General features: G+C 45.7%; 3 protein-coding genes and 3 pseudogenes across 3 annotated transcripts in view; 1 reads left to right on the top strand and 5 right to left on the bottom strand.

Annotated features, from left to right (window-relative positions):
- LOC126029762 (pre-mRNA-splicing factor 38A-like) overlaps positions 1 to 14999 on the top strand; it is a 248947-nt pseudogene that overhangs the window by 176158 nt on the left and 57790 nt on the right.
- The window catches only part of LOC126031300 (transcription initiation factor TFIID subunit 6-like), a 174270-nt gene that overhangs the window by 110279 nt on the left and 48992 nt on the right, over positions 1 to 14999 (bottom strand).
- LOC126031307 (protein BUD31 homolog) lies at positions 1134 to 1563 on the bottom strand (annotated as a pseudogene).
- Positions 8528 to 9450, bottom strand: LOC126030623 (pre-mRNA-splicing factor 38A-like). The gene is given in 2 exon segments (XM_049788848.1): positions 8528 to 8883; positions 8886 to 9450. Coding segments are annotated over 2 exon segments (921 nt in total).
- On the bottom strand, positions 12450 to 12866 carry LOC126031305 (protein BUD31 homolog; annotated as a pseudogene).
- LOC126030673 (DNA-directed RNA polymerase II subunit RPB4-like) lies at positions 13093 to 13380 on the bottom strand. Its single transcript, XM_049788889.1, has one exon. The coding sequence runs from the start codon at positions 13378 to 13380 to the stop codon at positions 13093 to 13095; it is 288 nt and encodes a 95-aa protein (XP_049644846.1).

The following is a 14999-nucleotide window of genomic DNA, read 5'->3' as shown; positions in this document are numbered from 1 at the left end:
ATTCAGCAGATATGCTCAACAAAGCTCTAAGACAAAGGCTGGCAGCTACCAAGTAGTCCCTAACCAGGACCACAAGTCTCACCCACGCCAGGCTGATGGGATGTAGTTTGGCTGTCAGGCTGGGCAGACAGCAGGGCAGCAGCAGGGCAGCGCAGGGTGGGTCATGCACAGGATTAGAGAGTCTTGACCTAGGTGGTGCTCAGGCTTCTAGTGTTACTGCTTATTAAAAAAAAAAGGCAGCTCGGTGATGGGGGTGTTAAAAGAACAAGATACATATCTGGCTTTCGTAGTTCCCACAATTGCTTCTCATATGGTTCCCTACACCCCACCAGAAGTGTGCCTCGCCGGACTGCAGTTTGGAATTTTTTTTCACTATAGGTATTGTGTTTTATTTAAAAAAAAACAGGTAATATACCAGAGTGGGGGTAATGAGGGTAAAATAAAAGAGCCAGGACAGGGAGTAGAGAAAGTGTGCTTTTATTTTGTTTATTTATTTTGGTTTTTGGGTCATACCCCGCAGCACTCAGAGGTTACTCCTGCCTCTGCACTCAAAAGTTGCTCCTGGCAGGCACAGGGGACCATATGGGATGCCAGGATTCAAACCATCATCCACCCTTGATTGGCTGTGTGCAAAGCAAACGCCCTATCACTGTGCTATCTCTCTGGCCCCTGTGCTTTTATTTTATTTTATTTTATTTTTGTTTTTCGGGCCACACACATTTGATGCTCAGGGGTTACTACTGGCTAAGCACTCAGAAATTGCCCCTGGGTTGGGGGGACCATATGGGACACCGGGTTCTTCCTTGACTAGCGCTTGCAAGGCAGACAGCTTACCTCTAGCACCACATTGCTGGCACCTGTGCTTTTATTTTTAAAGCTCCAAACTCTTCCCATTGTGAATTTCATAGTCCCCTAAAGCTACATGATTGCTTGAAGTTGAAACAAGAATTGTGTTGAAGAAGTTATCCACAATGGGTGCCATTTGGGCATTGACAAACTCTTTTTTGGGGGGGTTGGGATGGTATTAGGTTTATTCCTACAAATCACATGGAAGTTACAGAGGCCTCCCCTGAAGCAGCCTGGGCTCCTGATCTGGGAGAAGAACTAAATAGCAAAGTGTACTTCCATCAGAATCAGCCAAGTCCAAAGTTCTCGGAGATGGGGTTCTCAACTGGAGTAACTCGGCAGCCACAGTGCTTGCACTCAGTTATTTGGCCCGCTTCCAGTTGGAGACATGGCAAATGCAGTTGGTGCCCAAGTTGGAGTCATGGATCTGGATGCAGCAGAGGCAGCAGAGATTCTCATAACCTTGCTGGTTCCATTTGCAATGAGGTTCTTCTCCACATAGCCTTCTTGGATGCAGTACTCGTGCGGTTCACTGTTGGAGAAAAGGTCAAACACATAGTGGTGGATCCTGAAGATGGGTCAGAGGGACTCCAACTTCCTCTTTCTCTCAGGAGGCTTTGTTTCAACTTCTCTCATCTGATAGATCTCACCCAAGGTAGGTTCAATTACCTCCTAGTCATCTGTGGGTGCTTTTCTGCTTCTTTTTACTTTAGGCATTTCCCCCATTGAAAAGCACCAGTCACCTCAATCCTGCAGAGAACACAGATGGAAGCCCAAGAGTAGAGCTGGGATGAAATAGGTCCCAGGAGCTGGAATGGAAGTTCCATATGGAAATCACCTAACCAACCACTCCTGAGCAAAGACCAGAATTAGTCTCTGAAAATTGTCAGGTGTGATCCCAAAATCAAAATGAAGGCAAGGGCTGGAGATGGTGCTGGATTGCCCAACCCAACTAGAGCTGCCTTGATAGCAATGCCTCCTACCAATTAGGGATCATAAGGGGCAGAAAGGTTTCACAGATGTAGTGTGTTTCCCTTGCATGAGGCCAACCCAGAATGGAACTCTGTTAAATTCCTGACATCTCTTATGGTCCCCAGAGCCTGCCAGGAATGATTTTTGAGAACGGCACCAGGAGTAACCCCTGAGTGCCTTCAGGTGCAAGACACACACATATGCGCACACATGCACACGCGTGCACATACACACATCCACACAAACCTAAGTAGGGATCATATGCAGAGCCAGAATCGTCTGGTTTCCATGTCATGGCAGGGCTGTCCTCAGCTTAGCAATCAGCTTACCTCTTCCATGAGGACTCCCTCTTTTGGGAACCCAGTGTGACTTCGGAGGTTCTAATGAAACTCTCTCTTCCTTCCTACAGCTCAGCATTCCTAAGTGATGGCCGCTGTCTTATATGAAAGTGTGGAGGGAGAGTAGCAGGGACATGAGGACAAAAGCCGACTTGGACCAGTGTAAGAAGCAAAGTCCTCTCAATGTCAGGGTATCCCAAGCAGTTATTCAACTAGAGCATTTCTGGCTCACAGGGGTGCAGCTTTTTGCAGAACTCTGGGTTCAAGTGCCCAGATTGACAATTGGGATCCTACAAAGCTATGTGTTTAGCTTCTTAATGGTGGTGGTAGGGCAGAAGCCAGATGGAAATGTGACATCTGTCTGCCCTGGATCTCAGAGGTCAGCATGCACCCTTAGAAAAACACGAAGCTATCTTTGAAGGTCCTCTCAGATCACCTGGCATTTAAGACCCTTTGAAGGAGATTCCTCCTGGGAATCTTCTGACTTCCAAAAAAGGCCAGTTTTCTATGATTTTTCCACCCTCAGTCCCACCAGTGAAACATTCCCACTACCAATGTCCCAAATCTTTCTCCTCCCCACCCCACCCCTGTCTCTATGCTAGACAGGCTTTCTACCTCCCTCATTCATTCTCATTGTTAGGATAGTTCTCAATGTAGTTATTTCTCTAACAACACTCATGACTCTTTGTGGTGAGCTTCATGTCGTGAGCTGGACCTTCCAGCCCTCCTCTCTTTTGTCTCTGAGAATTTTTGCAAAAATATCATTCATTTTTCTTAAAACCCATAGATGAGTGATAATATTCTGCATCTATCTCTCTCCCTCTAACTCAGCATAATAGATTCCATATACATCCATGTATAGGAAAATATCATGACTTCATCTCTCCTGAGGACTGCATAATATTCCATTGTGTATATGTACAATAATTTCTTTCATTCATCTGTGGAAGTGCATCCTGGCTGTTTCCAGAGTCTGGCTATTGTAAATAGTATCACAATGAATATAGGTGTGAGGAAGGGATTTTTGTATTGTGTTTGTGTGTGTGTCTGTGTGTGTGTGTGTGTTCCAACCTAGCTTATATTCTTAGGAGTAGTGTAGCTGGATCATATGAGAGTTCAATTTGCAGTTTTTGGAGGAATCTTCATATTGCTTTTCATAAAGGTTGGACTAGACTGCTTTCCCACCCTCAGTGAAAAAGAGTACCTTTCTCTCCACATCCCTGACAGCACTGCTTGTTTTCCTTTGTGATGTGCACCAATCTCTGTGGCGTGACATAGTACCTCATATTTAAAATACAAAACAAACAAACAAACACCAACTCCATGGTTAAAAAATAAATAGAAACAAACCTTCACTCTAGAGGGGAAAACTTCTGTGTGTTGCAGGGGTACATATGGATTGGGGGGATATAAAATTAGGGTAAGCATCCTGTTCTTTTAGCCCCCACCACTTTGGCTAGATTTTTAACCAGCAATACTGGAAGCTTGTATACCACCCAGGTCAAAATCCATAAATCCCCGAGCCAAACGACCCTAACATGCCATGCCCTGTCCTTGCCTGATAATCACCCTGAAGTCCATCAATCTGACCTGGAAGAGACTTGGGGTCCTGCTTAGGGAGCTCTAATTGTGAAAGGCACTCCATAGGCCATATCTCCAAGCCCAAGTGAACAATCTGAGTGGTGCGCCTTACAGATTGGAATGAGTATGCTCCAAGCACCCTGCCTCTGCTCCTAAAGTGATGCATATGTGAGACCCACATTGGATATGCTTCTTGATCTGCCTTTATAATCTCAGAGTTTGAAAGTTTCGAGTCTGGAGGTCTCAAAGCCAAAATCTGCACCCCATTTACATAGATGTTGGGTTACACCTTTTCTTTCTTTCTTTCTTTCTTTTTTTTTTTTTACCTAAAACAAAGTTTATCCCTGGTTTCTTTGTATCTGTTTATTACAGTTTGGTTTCACCCAAACTGAGATTATAAAGGTGCACCACTCACATACTTTAGACATTTTCGTCTGGGAGCAGTCTTTCAGCTCTTTGTTCCAGGACTAAAGGAAGCAAATTCCAACCGCTAGTAGAGTGTCAAGGGGGTTGGGAGGCATATTTTAACGACCAATGAGAGGATAGTTTCCCAAGCTGAGCTGGGGTAGCATATCTGAAGGATCCGGCAGAACATTTCTAAGTCAAAAGCTTTGAGCTCATTGCCCTGACTTGGCCAGAGTCACAGGTTGTTCAGCTCCAGGACTCAAGACTCAAGATTTAAATCTCTAAAGCTGCAGAATTTCTCCAGATCTGTTTTAAGTTTTAAAGTCTGTGAAGCCAGCTATGATCAAACATCTCACGTGAACCTGACCACCCCAATGCAGCATTCTAATGTGGCGCCCCAAAAGCTTTATCATCCCAATCCTAACATGACCACAGTTTACCACTTATTGGTAGAGGTTGGCCTAGGAGCAAAAGCTATTTAGGTTTGGGTCTATAAAGCAGTAAGTTCAGAAACTTGAAACCCAACTGCTTGATGCCAGGGCATTGATTAAGAGGGTTAGGGGCTAGGGTAAGAAGTGAAACAACCAGAGGCAACAATGCAGGAAGTCTAGACTGGGGAGAGTAGACAAATACTACCATTCCTCAAATTCCAGAAACAACCTTGGTCAGCATGAGGGGAGTGAGCTCCCTGTCTGCCACTGACTCTCCATTCCAGGAGACAGCGCTATTGCTCACTGAATTATTTCCTTGAAATGGGAAACAGAGAGCCAATTTCACCTGGTATAAAGAGCTGGGTAGTGCCTATGGCAGGACTGTCTTTACCCAGTGATGTTGGTAAACAGCCACTAGGAAGCAATTGTGTAGCCCTTGGGTGCAACAATCTGTCTAAAAATCCTTTCTCCAAGCCACTTCTAAAGGTTTTATTGTGGTGATGAAAGTCAGTAGAGGAGTTCCCTGAAGTTGTCTCACTTAATTTAGGAGTGGCTGAATTGTACAGATGGGCCAGACTAGGCACACATTCCTTTTGTTCATACCCATTCAATTGAGGTGTCCATTCAGGAGGAAAACACCCACTGCTTAGCTCACTGTAGAGACCTTTATCTAACACCTGCCTAAGTCTCTGCTACTCCAGAGCAAACATCTAAGATTTTAAGATTTACTGAGTGCTGGGGACTTGGGGGCTCTGAGAAAAGGGCTGGGCTTTCTGACAAACAAACACCATCAAATAGGCACGAGATTTAGTCTCTCAAGTTTTGCTGTCCATTCCACTTTGTATTTTAGATGGGCACATCTCAAGGGTGTCTGAGGGAAGGCAAGAGCTGATGTGTGAACAGAATCATTGACAAGTCAATTCCTAGGCATACACAGGCAAAGCTCCTGCAAGCTCACTCCTTATTACCTAAGAGGCAGAGCTGAGGATGCTGGTTCTACAGGCTTCTAGAAGACTGCACTGGTGAGATTCAGCTCAGAAGGGTTTCCAGCCTCACTCTACCACACTTATGGCTGTTTTCTAACTTCATCTTGCTAAACACCACAAATCTGCAAATTTGGGTACATCAGTGAGTATAATGCCCAAGGAGCTAAAACAGCCTTTATTTCTCTCACTCTGGGGTAATGTAACAACAACCTTCCTCCCCTCCCCGCCCCAAGAAAACCTAAACCACACCCTTCCTTCAATCCCTGTATTTTTTTTCTCCCAGGAGGAGCCTGAACACCTCCAGACCCCCTCCAGGAAACAATACTGGGCTGTTCCCTGTTGGTTTGTTTGTTTTGTTTGTTTTTGAGTCACTCCCAGCAGTGTTCATGGGTTATTCCTGGCTGTATGCTCAGAAATCGCTTCTGGCAGGCTTAGGGGACTATATGGGGTGCCAGAGTTTGAACCACAGTCCTTCTGTATGTAAGGCAAATGCCTTACCTCCATGCTATCTCTTTGGCCCCACTATTTCCCTTTTGTAGGCTTTTCCCCATGGTCAACTAAGCCTTTCTCCTTGGGCTTAAAACCAGGCAGTTTGGGGCTCACAAGATAAGCAGTTTCCTTTCAGCAAACTAACTGGGGACCAAATAGTTTTGCAGGTGAATTCTATCAAACATTCAGAGAACTACTACCATTGACCCTCAGGCTTTTCCAAAACATTGAAAAGATGGAAATACACCCTCATTCTTTTTTTATGAGGCCCATATCACACTCATTCTCAAAGCTGACAAAGATACTACCAGAAAAGAAAACCATAGATCAATCTCTCTAAGGAACATGGATGCAAAAAGCCTCAGCAAACTAAGCAGGAAGAAACCCTTGAGAATTTGGGAGACAGGGCAAACATGTCAAGACTGTAGCCTCAGATTGAAGCTGCAGTAGCTGATGAATGTTTCTTTCCTGAGATTCAGCCCAGGGACAGGAACTCCAATTAGGTCCTTGGAGGGAAAACTGGGGGATTGAAAGCAGTTTTCAAGCATATCATGCTATGCTGCAAGGGGGAGAACATGGGCAGTTAGGAGAGCCTTTGCTTAGTTGCTCTTGCCTGACTAATAAACTTTGAGCAGTATCAAGGGTGCCACATCCACTGGGTGTGGCCCCAAAATAAAAAAAAATCAAACACATAAATAGTGAAATTAAGTAGGAAGTTCTCCAGTGGATGAGGTCCCCACCTCAATTTTATTCAACACTTTTTTTTTGTTTTTGGGCCACACCCAGCGGTACTCAGGGGTTACTCCTGGCTATCTGCTCAGAAATAGGTCCTGGCAGACACGGGAGACCATATGAGACACCGGGATTGAACCAACCACCTTTGGTCCTCGATCGGCTGCTTGCAAGGCAAACACCGCTGTGCTATCTCTCTGTGCCCTCAACACTTATTTTTAAGGTTGGGGCATAGTACAGTGCAGGCTGTGATTTATTGGTAGTGGAGATCAAGGGGAGCAAAAAAGTCATTCTGGGATGGAGGAGCTGTGGTCTAGGAAGCCATGGATGTTGGTAGGTATGTAGGATTGGTGGAGGGTGCTGGGAGGTCTGAAGTCCATAGTGCTGAGTTCCAGGAAGACTTTTGCCCGATGTTGCTCCCTTGCTTAGTTTGCATGGCTTTGGGTTTGGGATGGTCGGTAATTTAGTGACCCCAATACAAAGCACAGCATTGCTCTTCTCTGATGTCTAGCATGGACTGATCCCGACAGTGCAGCACTTGGAGCATGGGCAGCACATAGTGCCAGCAGCAGTGCTTTGAAGTCCCTCCGCACTGACTTATCATAGATCTTAGGGATAAAGTTGGTGGCAATGCCTGTGTTTCCTGAACACCCCAGGAAGCCAATCTGGTGCACATAGTTCTCAAACTCAGGCATCATATTGATGTGATGAATGGCAGAAAAGTTCAGGCCCTTGGAGGTGACATGTGTGGCCAAGAAAATGCCCTTCTTGCCATCCCAGAGGCCTCAATGAACCTTGGTGTGTTCTTCTGGTTCTATTGGTTTATATCACTTAGCATTATTCCCAGCCCCTTAATGCAAGCTTTTTGCTCATCATCACACATCATTTCATTCTCACCAAAGACTCACTATCTGCCCCATGCTTCTTACTGCTCTAATTGGTTTTTCAAACTTTAAACAGCACTCTTGTGCAGTAAGTCAAAGCAAGATAATGACTTGATTTATTTTGTCCAAACCTTTTCAGCATTGCTGCTCTATTGTTATTGACTGTCACTGCTTTAGGAAAACTATGAACTCTGGAAAACAAGAAGACTAGGTAAAAAGTACAAATACCATATAAAAATCCTATATAGAAAGAGTCAAGTTTGACTTCTTGAAAAGCTCATCAGAGTAAGCCTTCTATTTATTTTTAAAAATCTTTATTTGGGACCAGAGAAATAGCAGGGAGGTAAGACGTTTGCAGTGCATCATGAAGGTCGTTGGTTAAAATCCGGCATCCTATATAGTCCCCCCCACCCCCGAGATTGCCAGTACAATTTCTGAGCATAGAGTCAGGAGTAACCCCTGAGAGTGTCTGGGTGTGACTCAAAAACCAAAATAAATAAATAAATAAATGAATAATAAAAAAACAAACAAAAAATACACCAAGGACCAAGCACCAAGGACCAGAGGGATACAGGGTCATATTTCTTTGCATGAAGCAAGCCTGGGTTCAATTCCTGGCATCACATTGGTCCCCTAATCTCAGCCAGGAGTGCTCCCTGAGTGCAGAGCTATTAATAAACTGTGATCATTGCTGGGTGGTGTCTAAGAATCCACAAAATCATAACCTCAACACCTCTGTCACTTCAAGAAAACAAGTGAAAAACTTGGTAAAAAATGTAGCTGCAGGAATAGTTCTTAGTTCTTCCATATAGAACAATGCCTTAACTTCATAAGTCATTTGGACTCAAACCAAAATGAATCCATTATTCATTCCATCTTCCACTCTTCTTGTGGCTTTTCTTGGATCTTTCAGGAGCCTTTGAGTGGTTTCGATGTCTGTGGATACAATGATGACCTGGGGACATGGAGAGAGGTCTAAGACATCTCTGTCGGGATCTGCTAGGGTGATGTCTTGGATTCTTGCTGCCATGTCTTGTTCGTTGAGGGGAGGGACTCCTCTTGGGAGAGAGACTCCATCTAGGAGGTGATCTGCTCCGACTTTTATAGCACAGTGTGGGAGAATGCCTGGGCTGGCCTAAGTCTTGGGAGCTTTTCTGGCAGTGATCAGGTGATCGAGCTCTTTCCAACTTCTCATGTTCTTCCTCTTCACTGGATTCTAATCATCCATGTCTTCAAGAGCACTAACCCGAGGCTCCAACTGCTCAGCTTCTTCTAGTAAAGAACGTTTCTGGAGATGTGGCAGAAGGACATCACAAACCCTCTCACTGTGCAACAACTCGTCAATAAACTCATCGACATGCATCACTTCCAACTCCCCGTTACGGTTCTGCCTCTTGATTTTTCTGTAGTCATTGTACAGAGGCTCCAAGTACTTGTAACAATCCAGGGCAGTGCCTGTCAGCCTGAGGTAAAGTGCACCCAACAGGCGGACATACTTGAAGTCTTCATTTTGGATCAACTCCACAATGATTTCCTTCTCAGGTTGGAGTTGTAGCATCTTCAGAGTCAAGCAAAGGAAAGGAGCTGGTTTGATGTGGCCACCAGACATGCCACCCACAAACCTTAACTCCGTGGCTTTATCAACTACCTGTTCAGCTGTCAGCCCAAAGCACTCTTCTTTCCAGTACCTGGACTCATAGATTCGCATTCGAATGATCTTCTCCACCAGGTACTGAGGGTTGGTGCCATGAATGCTGAGAGCATCCTTCATGGTGTGGTTTGCCATTTTAGGATGTCTTTCGACCTCTCAATACTTCAAACTTGAATGTGTGCAGCCAAGCCTCAGGCTCCAAAACGCAGATCAGGTTAGACCCAGGTCTGGAAGCAAACGGTGAGGCAGGAAATAATCCACACAGTGAAAATGGACAAGAGGTTAAGCAAATTTAGCACTCAACTCAGGAATTCAACCATCCAAGCTTTCTGCTCCTAAGAGGGAAGGCAGCTCAGTGGAGGAAGGCTGAAGAATAGACTCTGCCCTCTTCAGACCCCTGCTTTTATTGACAAACAGGCCCCACCCTAGGGTGTCCCCAGAATTCCAAGTAGGGGATAGTCCGATCATCCCATCTCCAGGTCCCACCCGTGGGCGGAGCATGAATATTGACGAGGCTGAGACAAGTAACCCGACACTGGGTCCAGTCTCTGGGAACTAGGGGGGAGCATGAATATTGAATAGGGTGAGACCAGTAAACCAACAAGTGGGGACCATTCCCAGAAAGTTGTGATATTTCCCTTCACCTCAATGCTTGTTGACTTCCTGGAAAGTCCTCTTTGGAGATGTGTCCCTTCAGACCTACCCAATTAAAGTAAAGCATTTGTGACCTCTATTTGTCCCTGGTAACTAGTTCTGAAATGAGAGGAAGAAATAATTGTTGACTGGCCCATGATAGGATTGTAGGTTGGGGTGTAGAACTCTAATTAAAGGAAGGAAAATGTGCCAGAGAAATAGCACAGCGGTAAGGCTTTTGCTTTGCATGTGGTCAACCCCTGACTCTAGTTTTGATTCCAGTATCCCATATAGTTCCCTGAGCTTGGAGCAATTTCTGAGTGCAGAGCCAGGAGTAGCCCTTGAGCTCCACCAGGTGTAACCCCGAAACAAAAAATAATAATAATAATAATTGTAGATTTAAATAATGACTATGTAATTAAATAATAATTAATGATGGTTGCTGGATGGAGAAGGATGGAGGCCTTTATACTTAGGCTATGGCCACATGGCTTCATCCCCCATCAACTGGCGGGTCTGGGGTCCAGGAAAGCGACGAGTATTGACCTCACTCACGGGCAGGCTTCAGGAAACATCCACCACATGTGTGGCCTATATCATAACCTTTTAAGCATTCAGCCATTCTTAGATATCCCTGCATCTTAACTCCTGTCAGCCATCTTCCCTTTGAACTCCATGCTGGCAAAAGACCAAAAAGGCCCTAATCCCCTCTGGTCAAAGCCTTATTTACCTTTTCCAAGACCCCTTCCAGGAATGGGCCGGGTCTTGCAGGTAAGGTCAAGTTACCTAGGAAGAATGGGGGCATGAGGCTTCACTAATAATGAAGTACAATACTACTTGAAGCAAGGAACACCCTACAACTACCTCTTAAGCACCTGTAGAGTTACCACACACACACACACACACACACACACACACACACACACACACACACACACACATATACTGGAGACCTTTCTTGCTGAATTTGTTTACTGTCTTTTTCCCCCAATAGCGCTGAGTTTGGTCCCCCCCAGCCCCGAGACTGCCAGTACAATTTCTGAGCATAGAGTCAGGAGTAACCCCTGAGAGTGTCTGGGTGTGACTCAAAAACCAAAATAAATAAATAAATCAAAAATCAAAAACAAACAAAAATACATGAGCACCAAGGACCAGAGAGATACAGGGTCATCTTCCTTTGCATGAAGCAAGCCTGGGTTCAATTCGTGGCATCACATTGGTCCCCTAATCTCAGCCAGGAGTTTGGAAAACTACTCCCTACAGCTATGCTATCACTCTGACCCTGGGAGCTTTCATTTTAGTAGAAGGGGGAAACTGGGCTTTCTAGATCTCTTGTGAAATTCTGAATTTTAGAAAATTTTTCTTGATTTTAATTGGGGAGAAAGCACTGTTATAAAGTATCTTAAGGTCAGATTTCTAGGTTTTAGCACCCCTGCAAGAAGTCTTCCTAGAACTGCATCTGAAGAAGAGGAGAAGAAAGAGAAAGAGAAAAAATGTGAAAAGAGAAAGGGGGCATGTTAAGGCATGTCAAGGCTGCTCAGTCTCTTCATCTTCTGTTTCTAAGACTTTCCTTTCTGATTCACTGCTCTAGAAAAAAATTTTATGCCATCGTGTAACCCTCTAGGCCTGATCCATGAGGTGTTAATCAAGGCCATGGATGGGAAATTGGTGAGTAGTAGTGTAAGATCTGTTACCCCAGAGTTGCCCTTACTTCCCCTATCTTTTCCAAAGTCAAGTCGTGGCCCAACTTCCACACCCTTGGGAGACTGAGGGGTATAATTCCCCTCAGGAAGGGGTTAATAATAGTTGAATTGTCTTGTCTGTGATTAGGCAGTTGCAGATTCTCCAGGTTCCATGTCTTGTAGCTACAGTACAAGACCTCCCCATCCCGACCCGGGATAATTTGGGGGGGGGGGGATGGTAGGTTGACATACGCCCTCAGCCCCTGCAAAATTGTAGCTGTTGGGAACTTGAGACTTGGTCTCAGGTGTTTGGTACATCTATACTTGTTTCTCTAATTCCCTCAGCGTCCCATATTGTCCCCCAAGCCAGGAGCGATCTCTGAGTTCATAGACAGGAGTAAACCCTGCACATCACCATGTGTGGCCCCCAAACAAAGAAAAGGCAGGTGATATACCAGAGGGGGGAGAGGGAAATAAGGTGCGAAGAAAGGGACAGGCCAGGGGTGGGGGAGAAATTGTGCTTTTATTAGTAAAGCTCCAGGCTCATACCATCATGAATTTCTTAGTCCCCCAGAGATATATGGTGGTTAAAAATTAGAAAAAGATCATCTTGAACAACTGGTACACAGAGAGTGCCAGTCTGGGTAGTGATGAGCTTCTTTTGGAAGGGTTTATCTGGTTTATTGCTACAACCACATGGGAACTTCTGAGGTCTCCCCAGTAGAAGCCATTGCCCCTGCTCTGGGAGTAGCACTGAGAGGTATCTGCAGAACAGGCCAAGTTCAAGTCCAAGGAGATAGGGGTACGGTGGGGGGTGTCTCAACTAGAACAGCCCCAGCAGTCACGGTGCTTGCACTCAATGGTTCTAGTCACTTTCAGCTTGCTCATGGGGACATGGCAAATGCAGTTGGTGCCAAAGTTGGTGTCATGGGTCTGAATTCGCAGAGGCAGCAGAGGTTCTTGTAGCCTTGTTTCTTCCATTTAACAATGAGGTTCTTCTCCACATAGCCTTCTTGGATGCAGAATTTGTACATCTCTCTGGTGATGGCTTTCTGCTTGTAGAGGAGGTCGAAAACGAAGTGTGTTTTCTGGTGGTTGACCAAAAAGATGGGCCAGAGAGACTCCACCTTCCTCTTTCCCTCAAAACACTGTTTCAGTTTTACTCATCTTCTGATCCAACTCACCCAAATTGGATTCAATTACCCCCCAGCCAACTGGGGGTGCTTTTATGCTTCTTTTTTGACTTTAGGCATTTTCCCCTTGAGAAGCACCAGTCACCTCAATCGTGCAGAAAACACAGACTTCCAAGAATAGGGCTTGAATTTAATGTGTCCTGGGAGGAACAAGTGGAAGAAATTGGGTGTCTTCTGCAATCAGTTTTCTGTCCAAGCTGGGCCAGATCCTAGGGCCAGGGAGTTCCACTAGGAAGGATGATTCCCTTAGCACCAGTGATAGCTGGTGTTTAATACTGGAAGCTGTGTCTAGTCTGGATGGCATCAAGAATCTGCTGTATCTTCTCCACTTCAAACCGCCCCTCGAGGCTTGGGATTTGAGCCTTGGCCTCCTCAGCTGTTTCTGGGCAAATGTTGGCTAAACATGCCAACTCAAAATTATGAAGCCTTTTTTGTAGCAATAAGCTACGAATACTGGCAATGTTATCTCTATTTTTGAATGTCTCAGCTGTTTCAAACTCTTTGGGAACGATGAGCTGGGAAGTATCTTCTACATGGCCAGCACCACCAGGTGCCATTGTAAGGCCAGGGCAAGCAGATCGCCTTCAGGTTCCTTCTGAAGCACCAGAGCAGGGGTTCCAAACAGTCATGGGGATTCTGCAGAAAACAGATGGAAGGAAGCCCACGAGCAATGCTGAGATTAAATAGGTCTTAGGAGCAGGAAGTGGGTATTCTCTGTGGAATTCACCCACCCACCCACTCTTGAACACAGCCTCCAAGGGCAGAGCCAGGAATTCACACCTGAGCACTGCCAGGTGTGATCCCCAAACAAAAAGGTGGCAAGTGCCAGAGATGGTGCTGTAACGCCCAACCCAACTAGAGCTGCCTTGAAAGCAAGGACTCCTCCCTAGTGGTATTCCCATGCCAGAGCCAGCATGACCTGGCCTCCAATGCCTGGCAGGCCCTTCCCCAGCCTAACTACCACCTCAGTTCCTCCATGAGACTCCCTATTATGGGACCCGGTGTGACTGTGGAGGTTCTAGTGAAGTTCTCAATTCTCCCCTACAGTTGGCACTCCTAAGTGTTGACCAATGTCTTAGATGGTAGGTCAGGTGCATTGAGACCCTAGGTCAAGAGCCAACCTGGGCTTGTGAAAGAAGCAAAATCCTCTCAATGCCAGGATGTCCCAAGAAGTTGTTCAACTGGAGCCTTTGGGCTCAGAGGGGAGAAAGGATTGCTCCTCCACTCGTCTTTAGGAATTGAATCTCCAAGGGTGCTGCCAGGCTCCCTAGAATTTTCTGATTCCCAAAAGGTTCTTTTCCTGTGTTTGTTCCTCCATGAACCTGGGGGGCTACCAGGATGTCATAGGCGGTAGGTACAGCACTTGCCATGCCCATGGCCAACCTGGATTGGACCACTGGCTTCCCATATGATTCTCCCAGTTTGTCAGGAGGGATTTCTGAGCACAGAGCCAAAAGGAACCTCTGTGCCCTGGGGGTGACACACACACAAAAAAACCTGAGTAATATCTTGATCCTTGAAGATTTTCTGAGAACTTTCTGCATGGGAGAATAGCACTCTTGAAAGGGTCTTAAATAGCAAGTGCTCAGAGAGGAACTTCAGGAACAGCTTGGTGTTTTTCTCAGGGCCCATGCTGAACACTGAGATCCAGGACAGACACATCACACATTGCCACCTGGTTTTTTCTCTACCACGGCCACCATTAAGAATCTAAACACGGGCCGGTGGTGGCGCTAGAGGTAAGGTGCGTGCCTTGCCAGCGCTAGCCTAGGACGGACCGCGGTTCGATCACCCGGTGTCCCATATGGTCCCCCAAGCCAGGAGCTACTTCTGAGCACATAGCCAGGAGTAACCCCTGAGCATCACCGGGTGTAGCCCAAAAACCAAAAAAAAAAAAAAAAAAAAAAAAAGAATCTAAACACGTGGGACTGTAGATATAGCATGGAGATAGGATGTTTGCCTTGCATGCAGGAATACTGTGGTTCAAACCCCATCATCTGATATGGTCCCCTGAACTTGCCTGAAGAGATTTCAGAGCATAGAGCCAGGAGTACCTTTTCATTGCCACCAGGTGTGACTCACACATACACATACACACACACACACACACACACACACACACACACACACACACACAATAAAAGGAATCTAGAAAGGTGGCTTTTGAGGATCTCAA

This window comes from Suncus etruscus, chromosome 15 (assembly GCF_024139225.1).
Source record: "Suncus etruscus isolate mSunEtr1 chromosome 15, mSunEtr1.pri.cur, whole genome shotgun sequence".
Classification (NCBI taxonomy): Eukaryota; Metazoa; Chordata; class Mammalia; order Eulipotyphla; family Soricidae; genus Suncus; species Suncus etruscus.
The sequence above is the reverse complement of the archived record's forward strand: the minus strand, read 5'-3'. Positions and strand labels throughout refer to the sequence as shown.